At 53.4% G+C, this 22334-nt stretch overlaps 2 protein-coding genes across 4 annotated transcripts; both read right to left on the bottom strand.

Annotated features, from left to right (window-relative positions):
• Positions 1-1725: 1725 nt before the first annotated feature.
• Myadml2 (myeloid associated differentiation marker like 2) lies at positions 1726-4166 on the bottom strand. Its single transcript, XM_020188069.2, has one exon. It carries the CDS (start codon positions 3861-3863, stop codon positions 2940-2942), a length of 924 nt encoding a protein of 307 aa, XP_020043658.1. The 5' UTR covers positions 3864-4166; the 3' UTR covers positions 1726-2939.
• A 10922-nt stretch (positions 4167-15088) lies between these two features.
• On the bottom strand, positions 15089-22045 carry Notum (notum, palmitoleoyl-protein carboxylesterase). 3 transcript variants are annotated; one of them, XM_074044855.1, is made up of 12 exons: positions 21920-22045; positions 20748-21124; positions 19655-19707; positions 19478-19573; positions 18979-19039; positions 18576-18634; positions 18198-18300; positions 17171-17362; positions 16949-17049; positions 16456-16603; positions 16016-16063; positions 15089-15786 (listed from the first exon to the last, which is right to left on the bottom strand). In XM_074044855.1, the coding sequence occupies exons 2-12, from the start codon at positions 21095-21097 to the stop codon at positions 15480-15482; spliced, it is 1518 nt and encodes a 505-aa protein (XP_073900956.1). In that variant the 5' UTR covers positions 21098-21124; positions 21920-22045; the 3' UTR covers positions 15089-15479. The 3 variants fall into 3 exon arrangements, with proteins under 3 accessions (XP_073900956.1, XP_073900957.1, XP_073900955.1); XM_074044856.1 differs by lacking the exon at positions 21920-22045 and adding an exon at positions 21201-21326; XM_074044854.1 differs by lacking the exon at positions 21920-22045 and adding an exon at positions 21233-21310.
• Positions 22046-22334: the final 289 nt, after the last annotated feature.

Raw genomic sequence — 22334 nt, 5'->3', positions numbered from 1 at the left:
CCAATCGGAAGCCAAGACTGGAGCCCCTGGCATTGCGTCATCCTCAGGATCCTGGGTTAGCCCTACCTTCCCCGCGCTAGCCGAGAAGTGGAAACTGACTCTCTCTTCCCCACCCGGTGGGTCTCTCTGTAGCGTCTCTTCGCCGGTGCCCTTTGAGAGCTGGGTATCCTCTGCGGACACAGGCCTGCTATACTCCAAGCGTCCTCCAGACAGGTGGTATTCAGCTTGTAATTTGGGGAGATGAACCTGTAGTGCCCCACCTCCCCAATCCCTGACTTCTGTCTGCAGAGTACTGGATTTTAGGGGAATAAGCTATGGTCAGTCCCCATTCCTCAGGATGTGCCTAGGTCCATCTGCCTGTTTTTTTTTTTTTTTTTTTTGGGTTACAGAGCAGTCTGGGATCCTCAGAAGCTTGTACAATGGGCCAACTAAAAGTGATTACTGGGACAGCCCATCCCCCACCTTGGTGAGGGCAGAAGTGGCCGATTTTGACTGTTCTGTATCTTAGATGAGGACAAATGCTTCCGAAGGTAATTGCAGAATGATTTTTTTTTTTTTTTTTTGCCATGGAGGCAAAGTTTGATTTTTTTATCCACCTGGTTCTCCTCTCCTTGACACATGATACCTACACCAACTGCTCCCACTAGGAGACTGGTCAGATGAATTTGGTCCTCACTGTCCAAGGACGGGGCTGGAATAAGTACCTGTCCCAAGTTAACAGTTCAAGCCCATGACACAAAGCCTAGGAGTTCATTACCTTTTGAGAGCAGAGCTCCCTACTTCAAGATTTACTTTTTTCAAGTGATAACAGTATATACTACTCCCCTTAAAACAAAACAAAGACAGTCCTCTGGTCCAGGGAGCCCCTGAAGCCCTTCTTCCATTCTCCTCATGAGCCCTATCCCCTCCCTTCCTCTGTCGTCCCTCAGGACCTCTGAAATTTAGGTTGAGTGGGGATGCTAGAGGTGGAAGACCACTGGACAGTGAGAAAGTTGCAGACTTGGTGGCAGATAACTTGTTCCAGAGTTTGGGCTAGCAAAGAAATGAAAGAAAAGAGCAGATTCCTTTTCCAGATAGTGTCCAGGCCTCCCCGTAAGTCGGGATGGGTGTGGCCCATTGCTCCTTTGTTACTGGGTGGTGATGTGGCCGCCGGACCCAAACCCTCTCAGCCAGCAGAGGCCTTCAGGATGCCTACCAACCCAGCAGCTGCCTGCCCCCACTTCCCCTAAGAAAAACACATCAGTTCAGACCCTGTTTGTTAGCACACCCAAATGTGCCCACTCCAGTCGGCCAGCAAAGGCCACTTGACTAACATGGTGCCACATGTGGCCTGACTGGGGGCCCTCAGAGCCTAAAAGCTGCATGAATTCCACTGCACAGAAAGTGCGCAGCCCCTCTGTCAGTGCCTAGAAACACCCAGGTGTGTCCAGAGTGCCTCTAGAAAGGAAGAGGATGAGATCGACCCTGACCCTTCTTTTTCCTACTGGCCTTCTGAGGCACTCTGTCCTGTCATTTAGCAAGGGAGAGGACACTGCCTGCCTCTTGTCTCCTTAGGAGGAAGGCCCAGCCTTACCTGCCCCCCAGAACTTGGGGTACCCCCAGGGCCACATCCTGTCTCAGCCAGGACCTGGTCTAGGCCCTTCTCCCAGAGCATGCAGGGGGAGGGTGGCCCAGAGGTGCCATCGGCCACAGCTCCTCAGGAAAGACTGCTTATCAGAGCCAGGGTGTAAATGAACATCTGCATTTATTTCCTGTGCAAGGACCTTGGAGGCCAGTCAATGGGTTGAGGGGCTGCTGAGATTCTGCCCATGATGCTTTGGCTCCAAGTGGCCAGTGGGCCTGGTCCAGTCTGGGCTTGTGCAGTAGAAGCTGATGGGAGCATGGAGGATGATGGCACCAGCAGGCTCTCATATTTGGGATCATCCAGGCAACTAGTTACTTGAGCAGAGGTACCTGGTGTCCAGGCTCCATGTCACAGTGGCTGCCCCAGGCCAGGCCTGCATCCTGTGTTAGTGCTGCCTGCACTAACTAGCCTGGCTAGCTAGTGCAGGCTAGCCTCCCAGACCTATGGTAGGCATTGCAAGAGCTGCTGTTTCATGGCCTATGACGGGCATCTGGGCAGGACTTTACCACTGGGTCAGAACCCGTCTCCTTGGCACACTGCTGGCCTCGGCAGGCCCTTCCAGTCCACCAGCGCTGTGGAGGCAGCCCTGGGCAGCCACAGTACAGTCCTCACTCTGCTTCCAATGTCTGTGGCCACCAGGACACTCCCCAGAGGCCAGTGAGGTCAGGTCCTGATTTCTGAGCGCCTCTTCGAGTTGGCACAGCCACTGAGCAACAGCTCTCCTCCCAGGGTTCTGGGAACAAGTAGGAGGTTCCAGCTCTGCACATCCCTCCAATGGGCTAGCCTCAGTACTCTCCAAGACTTGTTTTTGGCCCCTCCTACTCCTCTGAAAATTGACCCTTTTCCAGTTTATATTACTCAGCCTCCAGACACTGATGAACATAATAGGCCACCTCTAAAGTCCATCTAGCCTCATTGTCCCCATCTGCAAAATGGGTTACAACAGCACCTGCTCCAAAGGGTTTCCACATGTTAGTGACCAGCACTGAGCCCAGGGAAGGCCAGGAAATTGAGAGAGATAGAAGTAGAGATAGAGACAAAGAGAGAAAGAGAGAAAGAGACAGATAAGAAGAAAGCCCATGAACTGCCTTGTTCTCTTCCCAGGGACTCCTGCCCATCTGTCCTTCCTCTGTTTCTCCCAAAACCCAGTCTCAGAGAGCTATGGGAAGTCCAGGAGCAGCCTCTCACCATTGAGCTGCAACTGCACTGAGCCCTTGGCCTCCCTCTTATTTGCCCCTGAGGTCTTGGTTCACCTGGTCACCCTCACATGCCCTTGGGCCAAAGAGCAGAGGTGGATGGGCTGCTGCTTGCCAGGCTACAGGGTGGGCACAAAACGAATCCTCTGGGAGTAGGCAAGGTCGATGATGTAGAGAAGCAGGTTGACGTAGGTGAAAATGGCTACCACCAGCTGGCTATCCCAGGGACAGCTGCCTCGGGGACAGTCGAGGGGCCGCCCAGGCTCCCCGTACTTGGGGTCAAAACAGAAGACCGGCCAGATGACAGCAGCGCTGAGGTACAGGAGTACAGCGAGGAAGGTGTACACCACCACCAGACGGTCGAATGGGCAGCCCAGGCCTCCTGTGTGACCCATCACACTCAGGGCCACCACGGCCACTGTGGCCAAGAAGCATAAGCTGTAAACAGCCACGCACCACTGGGTGGCTACATAGCGTCCGTAACGGCTGTCATAGACTAGTGCTCCAAAGATGATGCAGGCTACAAAGGCCTGAACAATCTTGAGAAGCCCCGACACTGTGGCCATGTAGCTGGCCACCTGGCCGGGCCGGGCCCGTGTTAGGGCCACCTCTGCAGCGTAGGCCAGGAAGAGGAGTCCAGCGAAGACACTGGCTGCCAGGCGGAAGTTCCGGGCCATGCAGCTTGCAGGCTCGGGTGGGCACTCCAGCCGGGTGAAGTACAGTGGATAGATGACAGCAGCTGTGGCGCACAGCAATGTGGCCAGCATGGCAAAGGCCGCTGTGAAGTTGCCCCAGGAGAGGCGCAGGCAGCCGTGGAGTCTTGTGAACTCACAGGCCACTATCAAGACGGAGAGAGCAAAGCAGAAACCCCAGGAAGCCATGCAGAAGGTGCCCTGGACACCTGCGAAACCGCCCCGGTGGGCAACCAGGCTGAAGGTAGTGCAGCCAAAGGCCAGCTGCAACACACGGGCTGTGCCCACCGGTGACGTCACAGCGCCCAAGTGCAGGTATGCGCCCCCTGGGGGCTCCATGGTGCTGCCCATCTGCCCTGCCACCTCCTGGCCTCACGCAGTGCCCAGCAGCCCTGGGGTTCTACTGGGCTGAGACCCCTCCGTCCTCTGCGGCAGTGGCAGATGCAGGCAGCCTGCAGTGGCAGTGACGATGGTGACATTGCAGCAGGGCAGCCTCTCTGCTGCCTGTGTGGGGAGCCTCCCCCCTAGCACTATAAATAGACAGCGGTGATCAGAGCCCTGGAATAGCAGCATGCATGCCGGTCGCCATCCCAGAGGGACATCCGACCCCTGCTTCCCACACAGAGCCCCTGCCAGGACCATTAACCCCATGGCTGCTGGCACCGCCCACCTGTCTCCTGAGCACCTGCATCTGTCAGTCTAGTAAGTGTGGGGGAGGGGAGGGGAGCAATGAGAGCATGGGGGTCCCCTCTGAGGACCCCAGCTTAAGCAGCTTCTGGGGCCAGCTGCACTGGGGGAGGGTGCAACAGCCAGCTCTGGAGGCCATGGGGTTTTCCCAGCCCTTCGGGGCCCCTGGCTTGGGTCAGAACTCGGCTTTATTTCAGGAGCCTGTTGTCATTGCCTCTGGGGCTCTGACTTCCAGAAGTGTGGGGAAGAGGGGTTGGGGATTTAGCTCAGTGGAAGAGCGCTTGCCTGGCAAGTGTAAGGCCATGAGTTCGGTCCCCAGCACCAAAAAAAAAAAGGAAAAAAAAAACAGAAGTGTGGGGAAGAGAAAAAGAGTGTGGAGACCTTGGGCCCCACCAGCCAACAGGTCACTCTCATTCTGGTCATGGTCCCCACCTAGCTGGTGGGGTCAGGGTGGAGGGTGTTTGAATTAGTCATTATTTGGGGGAATCATTGTGAAGTTCTTGTCCCCTTTAGGCATGTATAAAAAGCCTAGAAAAAAACCTCAAATCTTTTTTTTTTTTTGAGATAGCGTCTCACTATGTAGACCAGGCTAGCCTCAGCTTGCTAAGTGCTGAAATTATAGGCATGTACCACCATGCCTGGCTCAGTGCTTCCTTTTTTAAGCTAAAAATAATTTTTTTTTGGGGGGGTGCTGGGTATTGAACCCAGGACCTGGCTCATACTAAGTACATGCTTTTCTCCCAGCCTCAAGCTAAAATTTCGATAAAATATGAAATGTTTTTGAAAGTGAAAAATTAATTCTGAGCAGAAAATTCTAAAATTCTGAACAATTTTTTTGAAAGTTACCTGGGCACCAGTGAGTCGTACCCATAACTCCTGCTACTCAGGAGTCAGAGATCAGGAGGATCATGGTTCGAAGCCAGCCCAGGACAAATAGTTCAAGAGACCCTATCTCAAAAAAAATCACAAAAAAACGGCTGGCAGAGTGACTCAAGCAGTAAGAACACCTGCCTAGCATGTGTGAGGTCCTGGGTTCAAACCTTGGTGCTACCATTAAAAGAAAAAAAAAAAAGCTAGTACCTGCTCAGGTCCAGTCAATATAGGAAAAGAGAAAGAAAAACTGCCTGCAATTTCGTTGCCTAGATTCAACCACTATTAACATCTGGTAAATCTTCATAGATATTTCCTCAACTTTTATTTATTTATTTATTGCAGCACTAGGATTTGAACTCAGGAGCTCACACTTGCTAGGCAGGCACTCTTACTGCTTGAGTCATTCCACCAGTCTCTTTCCTCAATTTTTTAGTTGGAAATATTTCAGATCTGAGCCAGTGGCTCATGCCTGTAATCCTAGCTACTTAGGAGGCAGAGATCAGGAGAATTATGGCTCAAAGCCAGCTTGGACAAATAGTTCATGAGACCCTATCTCAAAAATACCTAATACAAAAAGGGCTAGTGGTTCAGGGAGTAGACCCTGAGTTCAAGCCCCAGCACTGCAAAAAAAAAAAAAAAAAAAAAAGAATTGTTACTATTTTTCCCTGTCTGCTTCCTGAGTAACTGGAATTACAGGTCTGTGCCACCACACCTGGCTAGATTTCTATTCTTGTGTGAATGAAAAGACCTTGCTTTTACAAAAATTTTAGAGTTTGTTTTTGTAATTAATTAGTTCAGCTCATATGACAATATGACCCATGCTATTTCTAGGGACATCTCCTTAGGACAAGGTCATTCCCTTAAAGAGCTCCAATGCAGTGGGAATGTTTGCAAATGACCATCTGATATGAATCCATACACCTCCCCACCTGTTCCCAGAATGCTTTGCATATGGCTGTCATAGCTCTCAGTGTCCTTTATTCTGGAATAGGCCCTATCCTTTTTTTTTTTTTTTTTTTTTTGCAGTACTGGGGCTTGAACTCAGGGCCTTCACCTTGAGCCACTCCACCAGCCCTATTTTTGTGAAGGGCTTTTTCGTGATAGCATCTCTAGAACTATTTGCCCAGGCTGGCTTCAAACCACAATCCTCCTGACCCCTGCGTCCTGAGTAGCTAGGATTACCGGTGTGAGCCACCAGTGCCCAGCTTATAACTTTTTTTTTTTTTGTATCACTGATTTTTTTCAGGAGTCCTATCCAGAGAGGCTTGACAGACTGTCTTTCAATATGCATTGATGGAATATTCCTTCATGGCAGAAAACCCAGGAAGGAGATGCCATGTGTGGCGGTGATCCCAAGCCTGTACAGGGTCACCATGTGGTTGGGGTGGGGTCCTCCGTTTATATGTCTACTTCTTCCCCCACAGTCTTCCTGGGTGATTTATTTATTTATTTGCTAGTTTGTTTTTGTGGTACTGGGGTTTGAACTCAGGGCCTCGCACTTGTTAAGCAGGTGCTCTACCACTTGAGCTACTCCACAACCCTTGTGTTGGGTGTTTTTGAGATAGGGTCTCTCAAACTATTTGGGACTGGCTTTGAACCGTGATCTTCCTGATCTCTGGCTCCCGAGGAGCTGGGATTACAGGTGGGACCCCCACAGGTACCCAGTGATGTTTGGTAGGCAGTGTTCCCTAGAAGACAGGCCCCACCCATCCCTTTGAAAGTGGAATCAGCCCGGTCATCCTATCCAAGATGTTTGTTCATACGTTTTCAGACAGTTAATGTAATGTGAGGATTCAGCCTTCACCTTGGTCTTCAGGTCTCTACTCACTTGCAAGGTCAGCTCCCAGGGTGTTCACTCTGTCTGAGCAGGTAGCCCTTCCACCCATCCAGCTACTAACTAGGCCTAAGCCTGCTTAGCTTGTAAGATCAGACGGATTGAGGGGTTCAGGGCAGCACAGCCAAAGAACCGACAGCCCTCCTCAAACTCAGAGAAGGTTAGGCTGGATGAAGGCTGCTTGCACGCTTAGGGAGGATTCTGCAATTCTTCCCTTCAATGTTGCTAACAGGTGCCCAGGGCAAGGGACCAAGGGAGGAAGTTTGGTGACTGGGACCTGAGGCTGGGGTGGCGGTGGAGTAATGGAGAAAGCTAGTTCCAGCTTCCCTGCCTCTTGACCCCAGAGGGGCTAGAGGAAAATCCTCTTGCTTAAAGCAAATAGTTTAGATTATCTGAAGGAGAGATTGGATACCTTAGCAAACCCAGACATTTCTTTTCCTTCCTTCCTTTCTTTTTATTTTCCTTTTTTTTTTTTTTTAAGACAAGGACTTGATAAATTGCCCAGGCTGGTCTTGAACTTGCTATCTTCCTGCCTCAGCTTTCCAAGTAGCTGGGATTACAGCATGTGTCATCTCACCTAGCTCTCAGCCTTCTCTTAACTATACAAACCTTCTCCTTTGTCATGTCCTTGACCTCTAATTCCAAACACCACCCCCCTCAACAAACAGAGCCAGTTTGTGGCACCTGAAGAACTGGGTATTTTGGGGAAACCCCACCTCAGTGCTGCCAGTGCCTTGGGGTGTCTCCAGGGCTCGCTTCTCAGCCCTACTTAGCACTTCAACGTGAAAGAGCCTTTAAGGGTCTGCCCAGGAAAGGGCTTCAGTAAGCCTGGCTGTGCTTGGAGGTGTAGGGGCCCTTGGCAGTGGAGTAGTGGGCTCTGTTGGAGATGCAGCGTGGAGAGAAAAACCCCCAAGCAGGGATGGCAGGGCCTGCGTTCCAGTCTGGACTCCATGGAGGCTTGGTGACTCTAAGAAAGAAGGTGTCCACCCCTCAAAGGTCTCCTTATCACCCTTTGCACTTGGGGAAACTGAAGCCACTTGGCCTGAGCTACGGGATCCCAGCTACCACCTCCATCTCCTGCTCAGCACAGGCCACCCTCTTGCACAACACCTGGTGGGCTGGGCCAGCCTCAGGTGCTCAGGGCCCACCCCAGGTGTGGCTTTTGCTGACCCTCTGCTGTGCCCAAGCACTCCTCAGGCCTTGGGTAAGGCTGGGCTCTCTCCTGCCACTTTGTTCCCTTAAATCTTTCCTGCCTGTGGGTGGAGCTGGGCCCCCAGGTTTTCACCAGGCAAAAACAAGCATCTGAAGACATTAAGCCCAGGCATTAGAAGCCAACCAGAGCAACATAGAGAGACCCCCACCAAAACATTTTTTAAACTTTTTCTGCTTTGCCACTGGGACTATGCCCGTCCATAACGCCCATCTATAGTATGTGTGGGGTTCTCCATCCTGGTCCCTGCTGCCTAGCTGGTCCTCACCTCCCTGCCTCCATTCACCACCAATCCTGCTCCTTGCCTTGGAATAGAAAGCCACTGAGCTACTCCAAAGCTAACCTAGCTGGTAATATCCCTTTGGAACCCAATATGGCTCCAAACATAGGACATGCCCGAAATTCTAGACACTAAGTCACCATCAGTCCAGGGAGCTGTGATGTCTCCCCAGGCAGCTACTGACTCCTTATAATGATAGGCAGAGAGAGTCTGGATTAACAGCTTCTTGGGGTAGGGAAATAACAAAAGCATGTTTCAGCAAATGTAATTGAAAATTTGCCAACGTTCTCGCAGGACAATGCACTGCTAGGCAGCATCAGGTCACATTGTAGAAGAAGAGGGTGACCCAGGTGTGAGTAGGTCACAGGAACCAAAATCTCAAGGACTGTGCTGTATGGGCAGTGGAAGTTCGCCCTTGTAGAAGACTAGCTGTGTGACAGAGGGCTGGGGCAGTGCCTGAGGTGGTCATTCCCTGTGGTCATTGCCAAGACATGGGTGAAAGATGTGGGTAAAAGGTCCTTTTGATTGTTCTGTGGGCTTTTCAGTGTTTTCCAAGTTTTCTAAAATGAAAATTGAATACTTTCTAAACTACTAAAAAAAAATAATTAAAAAAAAATTGCTTTACTACACTTATAAAATTACCTTTAAAATAATAGATGACAGAGGATTAGAGGTGTGGCTTACGTGTCAGAGTGCCTGCCTGGCGAACTTGAGGCCTTGAGTTCAATCTGTGGTATTGCCAAAAATAAAAATTTTTAAATTTGCTGCATTTTCTCCTCCTTCTCCTTTTTTTTCCTCCTCCTTCTCCTTTTTTTTTTCTTCTCCTTCTCCTTGAATGCAGGGCGTTGCACTTGCTAGGCAGATACTTTACCGCCTTTTTGTTTTTAGCCATTTTTCACATAAGGTCTCACTTTTGCCCAGGCTGGCCTTAAAGTGACCCTCCACCTATGCCTCCTGAGTAGCTGGGCTTATAGCTGTGAACCACACCCACCTTTGTTGAGACAGGGTCTAGATAACATTTTTCTTGAGCTAGCCTGAAGCTTCAATCCTCCTGATCTCTACCTGCCAAGTAGCTTGGATTCCAGGCATATCCCAACATTCTTGGCTAGATTTATATTCTTTTTTTTTTAGAATTATATTCTTGTATGAACAACAACAACAACAACAAAAACCCTTGATTTTACAAAATTTGCTTTTATAAAAATTTTATCCAGGTGCTGGTGGCTCACATCTGTAATCCTAGCTACTCAGGAGGCAGAGATCAGGAGGATCAAGGTTTGAAGCCAGCCCAAGCAAATAGTTCTGCAAGACCCTATTTCAAAAAAACCCATCACAAAAAAGGGCTGGTGAAGTGGCTCAAGGTGAAGGCCCTGAGTTCAAACCCCAGTACCACAACAACAAAAATTAGTTTGTTTGTTTTTTTTTTAACAGTGTTAGATTTTACAGAGAAATGGAGCAGGTGGTAGAAAGAGCTCCCATAAGCTCTTTCTTTCTCTATTGTTGCTACCTGACAAGAGTTTATGCTCTTGTTTGTCACAATTAATGAGTCAATATTGATACATTGTTGCTAACTAAAGTCCAGGCTTGATTCAGGTTTCCTGTTTTACCTGAGGTCTTCTGGACAGGATCCCACCTGACCTTCACTTCTCCAGGGGCTCCTCTGGGCTGGGACAGTTTCTCAAACTTTCCTTGCCTTTGATGACCTTGGCAATCACGAGGAGCAGTGGCCAGGTGTTTGGTGCACTGTTCCCCTGTTGCGGTTTGCTGGAGTTTTTTTCCCTCACAATTAGACTGAGCAATGGGTCTGGGTCAGAAGACAGGTAAAGTGGCTTTTGAGTCACCTCACATGGGGCAGTGCTGTCAACACTGTTAGTGTTGGCTTGGTGACGTGGCTTGTCAGGCTTCTATTGTGACGTTCCATTCCCCCTTCCTTACTGAGCTCTCTGGAAGGACGTTTTTACCCAGCCCACATTTAGGGGCAGAGTTTGGCTTCCCCTTCTGAGGTCACAACATCTGCATAAATCATATGGACTTTTTTCGCAAAAGAGATTTGTTCTTTTCCCCCACTAATTTGTTTATTCAATTATTCATTTAAACAATGGGAATCTATGGATAATCCAAAGCTACATTTTTATCCTATGACTCCAAAAGTTCCAGCCTTGGCCATCAGGACATTTCGGCCAACACTAGGCTCCCTTGCCCCTCAGTGCTTTAGCACTTTCTTACTTTCTGGCCTGTGTGTTTCCCAACCATGATACTGTGATACAATAAGAAACTTGTATTTGGTCTGTTCCCTGGTCCTGAGGCAGAGCTCTGAAAAACCCTGTCCCTATAGAGATCTTGTTCTCATATTTGGTCTTCTTCCTTTTCTATTTATTTATTTATTTACTTAGAGACAGGGTCTCTCTTTGTAACCCATGCTAGCCTGCAATTCTCTATCTTACCATGTCCAGATACAAAGCTTCCTTTAAAACCCAAGAGGAAGTCGGGCACCAGTGATTCACACCTGTAATCCTAGTTACTCAAGAAGCAGAGATCAGGAGATTAGTGGTTCAAAGCTAGTCCAGGCAAATAGTTAGAGACCCTATCTCAAAAGTACACAACACAAAAAAGTGCTGGTGCCGTGACTCAAGTGGTAGAATGCCTACCTAGCAAGCATGATGCCCTGAGTCAAACCCCAGTACTGCCAAAAAAAAAAAAAAAATAGACAAAAGGAGCTGGTCATGGTGGTACATTCATGTAATCCCAGCACTTGGGAGGCTGAGGCAGGAGAATTTTGAGTTCAAGGCCAGTTCAAGACCCTCTCTCAACCAAAACCAAAAGATCCCCATCTTGGAAAAAAAAAATCACAAAAAAGTGCTGGTGGAGTGGCTTAAGGTGTAGGCCCTGAGTTCAAACCTCAGTACTGCACATGCACACACAAAAGAAAATAAGGTAAAAGCTACTGGTTCTGAGAGCCTTCAGGATGCTACACACTTGGTATGAAGATGCCCAAGGGTGGTGCTCCTGCAGAAAACGTGGAGGCTCTGCCCCTTCGCACACCTGGGCCTGGGCATCTCTCTACTAGCTGTCCACCTGTCCCCTGCATAATATCCTTTAGGATAAACCAGTATGGGTAAGTAAAGTGTTTCCCTGAGTCCTCAAGCTGCCCTAGCAAATTCACTGGACTTGAGGAGGGGGTTGTGGGAATCTGACTTAGAGCCCACTGGTCAGAGGGACAGATGGCACCCACTGGCATCTCACATGGGGCTGTCTTGGGGAGTAAGCCCTTAGCCTGTTGTAACAGGTAGCTAGGGTCACACTGGATTGAGTTAGGTGACACCCAGCAGAGTTGATGGGTGTCTGTGAAGGACCACCACTACCATCACCATTTTGGAAGTATCCTGTGTTGCATGTGAATGTCAAGTGCACGAGAGCAGGAAAAGCATTGACACAACCCAGCTCAGCCCTGTCTCCATGGAATCCTGGTTCTTTTTGTTGAAGAAGTGTTAGACTTGGATCTGGGTGTAGGTGTGCTTGTTGCTAGTAGGGTACACTTTTACAAATATTATCAAACATTCTCATAAACAAATAGTGCATAAACAAAGCGTATTACAATGATGTTTCTAGAGTGGCCTGCTTAGAACTAGACATGACACACATACCAAGTTTATAAACACCTCCACACTCTTCCCCCTCACTTGCCCCGGGCTTTAATATTTCCAGCCATATGTCTTTTTTTCTGCTTCTTCTGGTTAATGTTTTCACTACATGAGTCTTTTCTCATGCATGAGAAACAGCAGCAGACAGGAAGATAAAAATCATTGTTCTATCAGACCACAAACTAGGTGATCATGAATGGAAGTAAGTTTTTGTTTTGGTGGCACTGGGGTTTGAACTCAGGGCACTCTACTACTTGATCCATGCCTCCACCCCCTTATGGATGAAAGTAAGTTGTCTGGACAGGAAGCATGGGGTTTGAAGAGAAGCAGGGTCACCTTTTGGAGAGCCAGTGATGGCCAAGCTGAAGAGGTGAGAAGTGGGCTATAAAGCTCAATGAGGAGAACAGATGGGCCAGGCAAGTACAGAGGTGACATCAGAGGGAACAGAGGGATGGGGCACAGCAGAGAGAAGGGCCTGGTGTGCTCAGGAACCAAGAGGCCTGGGGGGCCAGAGTTCAGGGAGACAGGGTCCACGAAAAAGGAGAGGGGAGAAGCCGACTCCGTACAGGGCCTGGAGGTCATGGTTGGGATAAGCGTTTTACTCTGAGCCTAGCAAGGGTAGCTGGTGGCTGCAGGAGATCTTGCTAGGCGTTTCCTATCTATTTACCCTTTTCAGTAAAAGTGTAATTGATGTGGACATGAAGTTTAAGTTCTGTGGCTGGAATCCTAGCTGACAGAGGCCACCCTCAAGCCACTGCTTGTGCAAAGGTGGGCGAATGTCCTGAGGACTATTGCTCCTACAGAAACTGCCTGCCTTGTGTGGTCAACGTTTCTAGAAAAGTTGAGGAATTAATATGGAGAGCGCCACATGTCCCATTATGCTTCACAAAACACAGTGGGTTTGGAGGTTGGCAAATCTGAGTGGCACCCTCTGTCCTGTGCTTGTGTCTGGGGCTCATTTTATATCTGGTCTTGACAGGAAAGCACACCACTGACTAACCACCAGGTCAAAGGTAAGCTGTGCCTGTTTCCCGTTCACCAATGAAGGGAGAAAAGGGGCTTATTCATCTGGAGAAATCCCTCAGGGCCTAACCCACAAGTGTCTTGTTCAGTGAGCCTGACTCATGGTGACACACAAAGCCATCCTTGGACACCTCAGTGCCACCTCAAATGGAGTGAGATGTCCCTCAGATTAGGCTGAAGTCACTGCTGGCTACCCTTCTCCCACAAAGAATTGGCCTCCATGCAGCAGCTCCTGTGTCCCCTCCCAGCTCTGATCCTACACACAGGGCCCTCCCTCTTTGCATTCTCCCCAGCCTTGGTCCCTTCAGTCTTCTCTCCTGCTCAAGCTCTCTGTCCTTATAGGGAGTGCTGTCTGAGGCCCTCCAAGGAGGTTGGACTGTGTAGGCCAAAGAAGCAGACTCCCTGCCTGGGGTCAGAGGCTGGATGTGGCACTCAGGCTTCATCTGTAAATTGGAGCTTTTAATAAAACCCACTGAGGGCTCAAGTGGTAGAGTGGTTGACTAGCAATCACAAGGCCCAGAGTTAAAATCCCAATACCGGGAAAAACTGCAGTCATGTGTATGTATGCATACACACTTACTGGTATGTGTGTAAAACATTTCTGCAGGCTGGGAAAATGGTTCATCCCCTAGCTATGAGAAAGGAATGAGGTTTAAGGCTAGCCTGGGCAAAAAGCTCAGGTTGCCATCTCAACGAATGAAAGCTGGGCATGATGGCACACACCTGCCAGTCCAGCCACAAGAGGCACAAATAGGGGAATTACAGTCCCAGCCAATCCAGGAACAAAAGCAAGACCCTATCTCAAAATTAACTAAACCAAAAAAGGTTGGAGGCATGACTCAAGTGGTAGTGCTTTTGTATTAGAGAGTCCCTGGGTTCGATCCCCAATACTGATAAACAAAACAACAAAAAACAAAACAAGGAGTTTTTGGTGGTACTGGGGCTTGAACTCAGTGCCTACACTTTGAGCTACTCCACCATCCCTTTTTTTGTGATGGTTTTTTTGAGATAGGGTCCCTAGAACTATTTGCCCAGGCTGGCTACAAACATGATCCTTCTGATCTCTGCCTCCTGAGTGGCTAGGATTACAGGCGTGAGCCACCGGCACCTGGCAAACAAGGAGTCTTTATACCCATTTCCTGCTTGGGGAGCAGGAGACGTTTCTCTTTTTTCCCCCCTACTTTATCTAGTTATACTAAAATAGATTCCTGTTTAAAAGCAAAACAAACAAAAAAAAAGAGGTTGAGAGGGATAGAGCTCTGAGTTCAAACTCTAGTACTGCCAAGAAAAAAAGAGAGAGAGAATGTGAGGGTAGGGTGTGTACTTCTGGAGGGTGTAAGCTTGAGAGCTGTGGTTGCACAACACTGTGGATATGCTGAATGCCACAGAGTTGTTCGCTGTGAAATGGCTCATGGTATGTTATAGAATTTCACTCCAATAAAAAAATGAAAGTTGGCTGGGTTGTAGCTCAGTGGTACAGCACTTCCCCAGCATGCTCAGGCCCTGGGTTCTGTCCCTGGCACCAAAAAAGAAAGTAACAGCTCAATTATTGACACTGGCTGGCGCCAGTGGCTCACACCCATAATCCTAGCTACTCATGAGGTAGAGATCAGGAGGATCATGGTTCGAAGCCAACCCCGGGGCAAATAGTTCTTGAGACCCTATCTCGAAAAAAGCCTTCACAAAAAAGGACTGGTGGAATGGCTTAAGGTGTAGTTTCCGAGTTCAAGCCTCAGAACTGAAAAAAAAAAAAAAAAAAAGTCCACACTGGGAAGTGGGTATTTGCTGAATGGATGGACAGGATCTCCTCAGACAGGGGCTTGAGCAATACACAAGATGGGGTGTGAGCCACTGAACATTCAAGAAAGGGAGAGAGGTCTGGGCCTCCTTAGTCCCTCCCCAGGTCCCCCTGCTACTCTGGGGGGACAGGCAAAGTGAGCAGAATGGCCCTTCAAATAAACAGGTCTCAGGGTGAGCTCCTTTTGTTGTCTTTTTTCATTATTTAAAAAAAAATATGTTACAGAACAATATCATTCATCATATATTTCTTACTTTTTAAAAAATTAAAGTAATAAAAAAGTCACTTCATAAAATAATACGAAAGGACATGATCTGTTGAGGGCTGGGCAGGTCTGTCTGAGCTGGCGGGTTGAGGAATCCAGTGCTTTGATTCTGGCACCCCCTCTCCACAGTGGGCTGGGGGCTGGGGGGGACAGCGAGTTGGGAAGGGTCCCCAGCGCAAAGCTGGGCTACAGGCAAGTCACCCTCCTGGCTGTGTTAGGCATCCTCACCCAGGCGGGGGTCAGCTGGGATCCTGTAGGTCCTGGGAGAGGCCAGAGGGCCTGGCAGTGGGGGTGAGGTGCCCCTGAGGCAGAGGTGGCCTGGCCCCATGGAGCTGCCTCCTCCTCAGGCAGAGCCCCTAGCTTCCACTACTCAGCATTCCTAGCAGCCTGCTGGGCTCCAGTCCCTGCTGCTGGGCCACCGTCTGCACATCGAAGCCCATGTGCATGAGGAACTGGGCCACATTCATCTCTTGCCCTGTGAACTGGTCCCGAATGGTGGGGCATGAGGGGTTGCAGTGGGGCCAGGGGCAGCTGTCCACCAAGTGGAAGGGACATCCCTTCAAGGGGGTTTTGCTGGCTTTGTGGCTGTCATGGAGGCTTCTGTCCCAGCAGTGCAGTGCCCGTGGCAGCGAGGTCCCCTTCACCTGGATGTCTGTCCAGTGGCTGCAGACAGAAACCAGAATGGGAGTCATGGAGGCCATCACTACCACTGCTGGGGGCTGAGGTTGAATTCTGGCCACAGCCAGCTGTAGTGGCTTTGGAAGCCTCAGAAGACACTTTATGCTGAGCCAGCAGGGCTCGTGGGAGGACAAGTGCTGGTTTGGGAGGAGTCTGTGGGTGTGTGGAATTAGTGCCAGGGATGTAAGCTGCCCCAGGGCCCCAGGACACTGACCTCCGGATGATGATTTCGTGGGAGAGGCAGGCAGGGGCAAAGCTGGCCCTGCGGGGTGGGGAGGAGACAACCTGTCTGGGTGCCGTAACCCCCAGCCAATTTCTCCACCCCGTGCTAAGGTTAAGGAGCTCCAGCCTGCTCCCCTGGGACCCACCCTCTGCCTGATGGCCACCCTTTCCTGTTGCTGTGTCCAGCAGCTCCCCAAGTGTTCAGTCCTTGTCCCAAGCAGCCAGCCAGCATGCTCCCTGCTGACCCTTGCCCTTCGTGCCTTCAAACCCTGCTTAGAGTCCATTTGTCCAGCCAGGGCCTGCGAGGCTGCAGCAGGATTTGTTTGTCTGGGACAGCTGAATCTTTTGCCATTTTTCAGGCCTCTGTTTTTACATCGAGTGGCTGGCTACAGATTTGGAGGGGCTAAGTGATCAGGACCCTAGCACACTCACGGTACATCTTTGAGCGTGCTGCGCAGCTCACGGCCCAGGTTCTGAATGTACAGCCACTGCCCCTCCTGCACTGGTTGTCCTGTGAGGTGTACATTGTCCACAGTCATCTGGGCCTCATCAAACAGCCACTGCACCACGAACACCGGACCTGGGAAGGGGATATGGCTCAGCTCAGCCTACCTTGGCTCTCAAGGTTCCAGACAGCACCACAGTGGCCACAGAGGGACAGCCTGGGCAGAGGATGGGGTGGGATTCAGCTCCAAAGTGCAACCCTTGGCACCAGTGTACACAGAGTGATTGACTGGCTTGCTCAGGCTCAATGGTCTCAATACTAAAATCAGAACCATCCAAGGCAAGCAGGAGAGACCCATCGCCCTGACATAGAGGTGGCTGCCTCTCAGGGGCTGGACTCCAGACTGGACTTTCAGGAGGGGTGCAGCAAGTCTGGACATCCCACTACTTCCCATATACTCCATCCAAGCTGGTCACTCACAGCGCAGAGTTGGGTACACTTTGTAGCCAAAGAAGCAGTTCCATTCCTTGCCCTCCTTGAATTGGCGACGACAGCGCTCTGGGACAATTCCATTCCAGTACCTGGAGCCACAGCCATGGGTTAGGTTGCAGTGGGGTCCCTGTGCCCCAGAGCTCCTCCCCTGAACAGGCATTTTGTACTGACAGGGTCCGGCATGAGAGCTGGACCCTCCCTCCTAGGCACCTGATGCCTCGACGGATGGCCTCCGTGGGTGCACAGGTGATGGTGTCCACGCAGTCTGTGCCACGGTACTGCTTGTTGTCCAGGAACCAGCCTGAGTCAACCAGACCCCGCACTTGAATGGCTGGGTAGCCCAGGTCCTCCAGCTGCTCGGCCACTCGGTCCACATTCAACAGTACCCCAGTACCTCCAGCACTGCAGGGAAAGCCAGACATGAGGCCAGGTGGCCAGGAAAGGGTGCTCACTGCCCACCCAGAGCTGACTCAGTCACTGCCCTGCCCAGGCCCTGAGGAAGGGCAGGAGTCCTGCTGCCTCAGAACAATGCATTCTGAACTTTGGGCTTCGTCCCTGTCTACGTACAAGACCCAGGGACCTTGTGGGAGTTTGGAGGTAGAAAAGGACTAGCAGAGTTCTAGGCACTGGCCCAGAGCTACTGCTGGCAGGATGGACCTCTTCTCTCATGCATGAAGCTGAGCTCTCCTTTCCCTCCTTCCCTTCCTCTCTCTGAGTTTCCTCATCTGAAAATAAAAATAAACTACAGGCCTCAGGCCAGCTTCACCCATTCCATATATGTGCCCTGCCTGCCTGCTGAGATACAGTGATTGACCAGTAGGTGCTACCCTGGCCTACCAGGAGCCAGGACCCTGGAGAAGGGGCATCAAGTGCATAGCTGACCACTAACCAACTACCTAGGTCACTGTAGCCACAACCACAGGGTCTAGAGGCATTCTCTGGACAGTTTCCAATTACAGAGTACTCCACGGCCAAACCTCCAAGATGCCCCTAAGGAACCTGGTTCTCCTGGCTCCAGCCTCTGCCCTGCTTGCTGCCTGGAAATGCCTGCAAGGCTGGAGCCAGCAGGGCTCTATGAGGACAGAGGACTGGATCCCAGATCTGCCCGGCTCTGCTCCCCCTCTCTTCCATCCACATCCCAACACAGCCTTGTCCCAAGGGTTGCTCCCACCCTTCCCCAACAACCCTGCTCCCTCCACATACGTACATCCCCCTCCCTCAGTTCCCCCCTGCCCACCTGCTCCCAGCCAGCAGCAGCACTTTGGCCCCACTCAGCCCTTTGCCCAGGAGTTCTCGCACCACCTCCTGGATGATGAGGGCGCCCATGAAGGCATACTCATCTGTGTGAAGGAGGAGGTGACTTCAGGTGGGGCAGGAACAGAGAAAGGCCTCCTACCACAGGCTAGTGAGAGGAGGGGTTCTGGGGCCATCCTGGGGATCGGCTGGGGCTGGGGTAGGCTAAAGATAGGTGGGTCAGGTGCAGGAGACCCTTCTGGGTGTCCCTCCCCAGGGAACACTTAGGAGTGGGAACCTCCCACAAGGACCGGGCCAACCACAGACAAGCAGGCACCCTGAAATACACTGTAGAGAGGTTCAAGAAAATTAGAACACTCACTCTTCTCAGGCTTGGAGGAAGCCCCACTCCAAACGTCGCTGGAGCAGTAAGGAATGAAACTGCAACATGGGATCACATGAGCCTGCCATAGTTCTGTTGCCCAGATTCCATTCCCCCAAAAGAATCCCCAAGAAAGACCCCCCCCCTCCCCTCCTGAAAGAACCAAACCCTCCAGTAAGAACCATCCTGGGACAGGACCACCCCAGGATAGAACCCCCCAAGAATGACCAGTTCCCCCAAGAAGAACCATACCTGCCTTCTAGGAGGATCCCCCAGGAAAAGACCCCCCAAAAAGATCATTCTCTCAGGAAGGACCCCCTCCCAGAAAGTATCCTCCCCTAGAAAAGACGCTCCCCAGGCCTACTACCCCCTGCAGGTCTGGGCGGGACTCCAGTGCTCTTACACCATGTTGGCGTTCCACCAGTGTGGGTTCTCCTCTGGCTGGGAGGACAGGATCCCACTGCCTGTGGAGCAGAGTGGGTCTTCCTGGTGGGAGGGAGCTGCACAGGGGTGGGGCTACATCCCTGCCATAGTTTCTACTTGGCCCCAGCAAGGGACGTGGGCAGTGGACTGGCCTGAACCAGGGTTGCTGTAGAAGTGGGAGATGGATGGACATAGTTACCCCAGGAACTTACTATAGCCATGATGCCCAGGCAGTGACACTGGATGTGACCTTTGAACTCCCCACCCTACACCAGTTGCTTTGACCCTGGGGGAATGACCACTGCCCACAGTGGCTGAGCCTGGGATGGTGAAGAAGTGAGGGGGTGGGGCCTTCCTGGGGCTCTATGGCATGGACGCGTCTTTCTTGGAGGACCTCACTTCGAGAGCCCTCCATGTCCTGCTACTTGCCCCGAGGCCAGGCCTCCCTGCTAGTCAGCAAGCAGGTCGGGGCTCCTGACCTGTGCGAGTGCGCGGCCAGTCTTTGGAGCTCATGAGGCGCCGCATGGAGTTGTATCTGGAATCGCAGTTCTCCCGGCTAAAGCAGTACCAGCCGCCTGTGGGAACAGCCACCATGCTCGGTCTCCACACGTCCAGGGAACCCCTGCCCACCTCGCGCCTCCGACTCTGGGACCCACCTTCCAAAAACAGTAGCCACCGTCGACTGCCCTTGGACTCTTTCAGGTAGTAGCTGGAGGGAAGGGCGCGCGGAGCAGGTCAGATGGGGCTGCGGAGGGCACGGCCACTGGCTAACCTCCCTCCACAGTCCCATGCTGCGGGGCAGAGGGTCATTCCACCTGTCGCCCCGCGCTCGCGACCGCCGCACGGGGGCGTCAGCGGCCAGGCTCACGCAGAGCGCACCGGTCCGGGGAACCCCGCGGCGCTCCCGGGAGGTGGCGCTCGCGAGGCGGGGAAGGGCCGCGAGGAGTTGTGTGGTCCGTGGAAAATCCCCACGGCCCGCCTGGCGCGGGACGCGTGGTAGCCTCGGCGCCGACGGCGGGCGGGAGGGGCGCACAGTGGCACTGGAGTGGGAGAAGCGCCTGTGCGTGGGCGGGCGCAACCGGACACGCTAGGCAAGCGTGGGGAGACGCGGGCGCCACGAAGGCTTGGCCTAATATTGATCCACTGTGCGCGTGGGTGCCTCAATCCCTGCGCGGACTCCCAACTTCACATTTGTGCTTTACCACGAGGCTGTGTGTGCGTGTGTGTGCGTGCGTGTGCCCTGAGCCCTTTCCTTCTCCCTCCGCACGGCGCTGGGATTCCTGGCTGACCCGCAGTCAAGGTGGGGTTGGGAGTGCGGAACCCAGGATTCGTCCCGTTACCAAGAGTCATCTCTTCTTGCTGAAGCCAGGGCCACTCTCCAACTGCCGTCTGTCTCTCCGTCCAAGGACGGGAGCAGAAGTGCTGCGTACAGTGGCCAAGGGGTCAGTGCCTGAGCTGACCAGGAACCAGGCTTTCAAGTATTTCCCCCTTCCCTGCTCGGGAAGGCAACGAGTCAAGCCCTTCCCATGGCCAGCACCATTCGGTGCCCACGGGAGTCCCTTCCCCTGGGAGCGAAAACTGCCACCGACATTAGGGAGTGTCCCGTGCAGTCTCTGCGTCGTGAGCGCAAGCAGAAAGGCAGAGGATGCGGGAGCCACCGGCGTTGAGGTGGCTCCGAACTCGGGTGGGGAACACGGGCGGGAACGGCCAGACGGGCCCCCTGGGGGTCCTGGGCAGCGCGGGCCTTACCCGGCGGGGCTGCCGTCGTTGCAGGTCACGGACGTGTTGAGCAGGAGGTGCAGGCGCAGATCCTCGTTGAGCTGCTGCGCGGAGCAAGGGTAGAGGGACTGCGCCAGGCTCTTGACCTGCGCCATAAAGCTGTCCATGTTGCCTTCCACGGCTGTGAAGTCCAGCGGGAAGCTCTCCACCGGCTGTCCGGCGGCCGGCGCCGCCTCGGCCCGCTGCGGGGGGGGCGGTGGCGGGGGCGGCGGCGGGGGCGGCTGCTGGCCGCGGCGCCTCCAGGTCTTCCTGCCCTCGCCACCCCCGACCCAGTGCAGCAGGCCTAACAGCAGCAGCAGCATGCGCACCTCTCGACCCATGGCCGCGCCACTCGGGCCCGCGGCCACCTGCGGAGAGCGGGAGGCTGTGAGGCGGCGGCAGCGGGGACGCCGGGCCGGGGACGTCCGAGCTGCTCCTGCTCACCGGCGCCCCGCCAGTCCCCCGCTTCTGCACACCGGTCTTAACCGAGGCGGCGGCGCTGGCTCTCGGCGTCGAGGCTCCCGAGCCGGGTGCCGCCGGCCTCCGAAGCTCGGTCTCCACGCGCAGCCGGCCGAGGGCAGCGCAGGGTCTGGGTGCGCTGGCTCCAGCCCGCGCCAATGAGCGGCGGGGGCCGAGCTGGGCGTAGTTTGCGGGGGCCGCGGCGGCCGGGGTGCCCGAGCGTTAGATGTGCCGCCGCCGCCGCCGCCGCCGCCGCCGCCGCCGCCGCCCGGATTCGGCAGAGGGGGAAGGGGGCCGCGCTCGCTCTTTTCTTGGCGGAGGCATCGCCTTTTCTTCCCAAACCGCAAGCCTGACGGAGGGGCCTGGACTACCCCGTCACCGCCGCCGGAGGCGCTCCCGGCTCGGCTCCGTGGGGGGCAGCGCCGCCGGGCGGCCCCGGAGACTCCATTCACCGCGGCCAGCCCGGCGCCGCTGCCCCCGCCCAGGGAGCGGCTGGGGGGCGGGGAGAAGCGAGGCCTTTCCGCCTCGGGGGGCGCTCTGCAGGCGGCACAGCTGCCCGGCCCGACGGGTTGGGGCGCAAGGCGCGAGCGTGCACCTGGGGCCTCGGTGTCTTCCCCGCCCCCGCCCAGGCCCGGTGCAGCAGTGGACCACTCGCACGTGGCCTGCAAGCCCGCAAGCCCGACTGCCCCGAGCCCAGCCCTCACCGTAGGTAGTGCGGCCGACCTTGCGACCCCAGGTCCTCTGCGTCTGTGGCGGGCGTTGCGCTGCGCTGCCAGGCTGCTGCGCCGGGCTCCACTGTGCTCCCTCTCTGGCGTTGGCGCGGAGCCGCCGGGGACTTTTATCCAGTGGGGGCCCCGGGATCAAAGCGCCGTGGACACAGGGCTCCGCGCCGAGGGGCTGGTAGTAGTAGCGCCCGGGGCCTCGCGGAGGAGCGGACAGGTGTGACGCAGCGACCTGCAGGAAAGGGACCAGCGCCGCGGGGAAGCATCCCTGTCCAGTTCCAGAGCCCGCAGATCCCGGGAGGCAGTGGGAGCAGAAGCGGCTCTGTGCCCCCACGCGGAGGATATCCCCCGAGAACCTCTCCCTGCCACTTTGTGGGTGCCGAGGATCGGAATTGCT

Source organism: Castor canadensis, chromosome 11, assembly GCF_047511655.1.
Source record: "Castor canadensis chromosome 11, mCasCan1.hap1v2, whole genome shotgun sequence".
Classification (NCBI taxonomy): Eukaryota; Metazoa; Chordata; class Mammalia; order Rodentia; family Castoridae; genus Castor; species Castor canadensis.
Note: the sequence above shows the minus strand (reverse complement) of the source record. Positions and strands in the feature narration are given on the sequence as shown.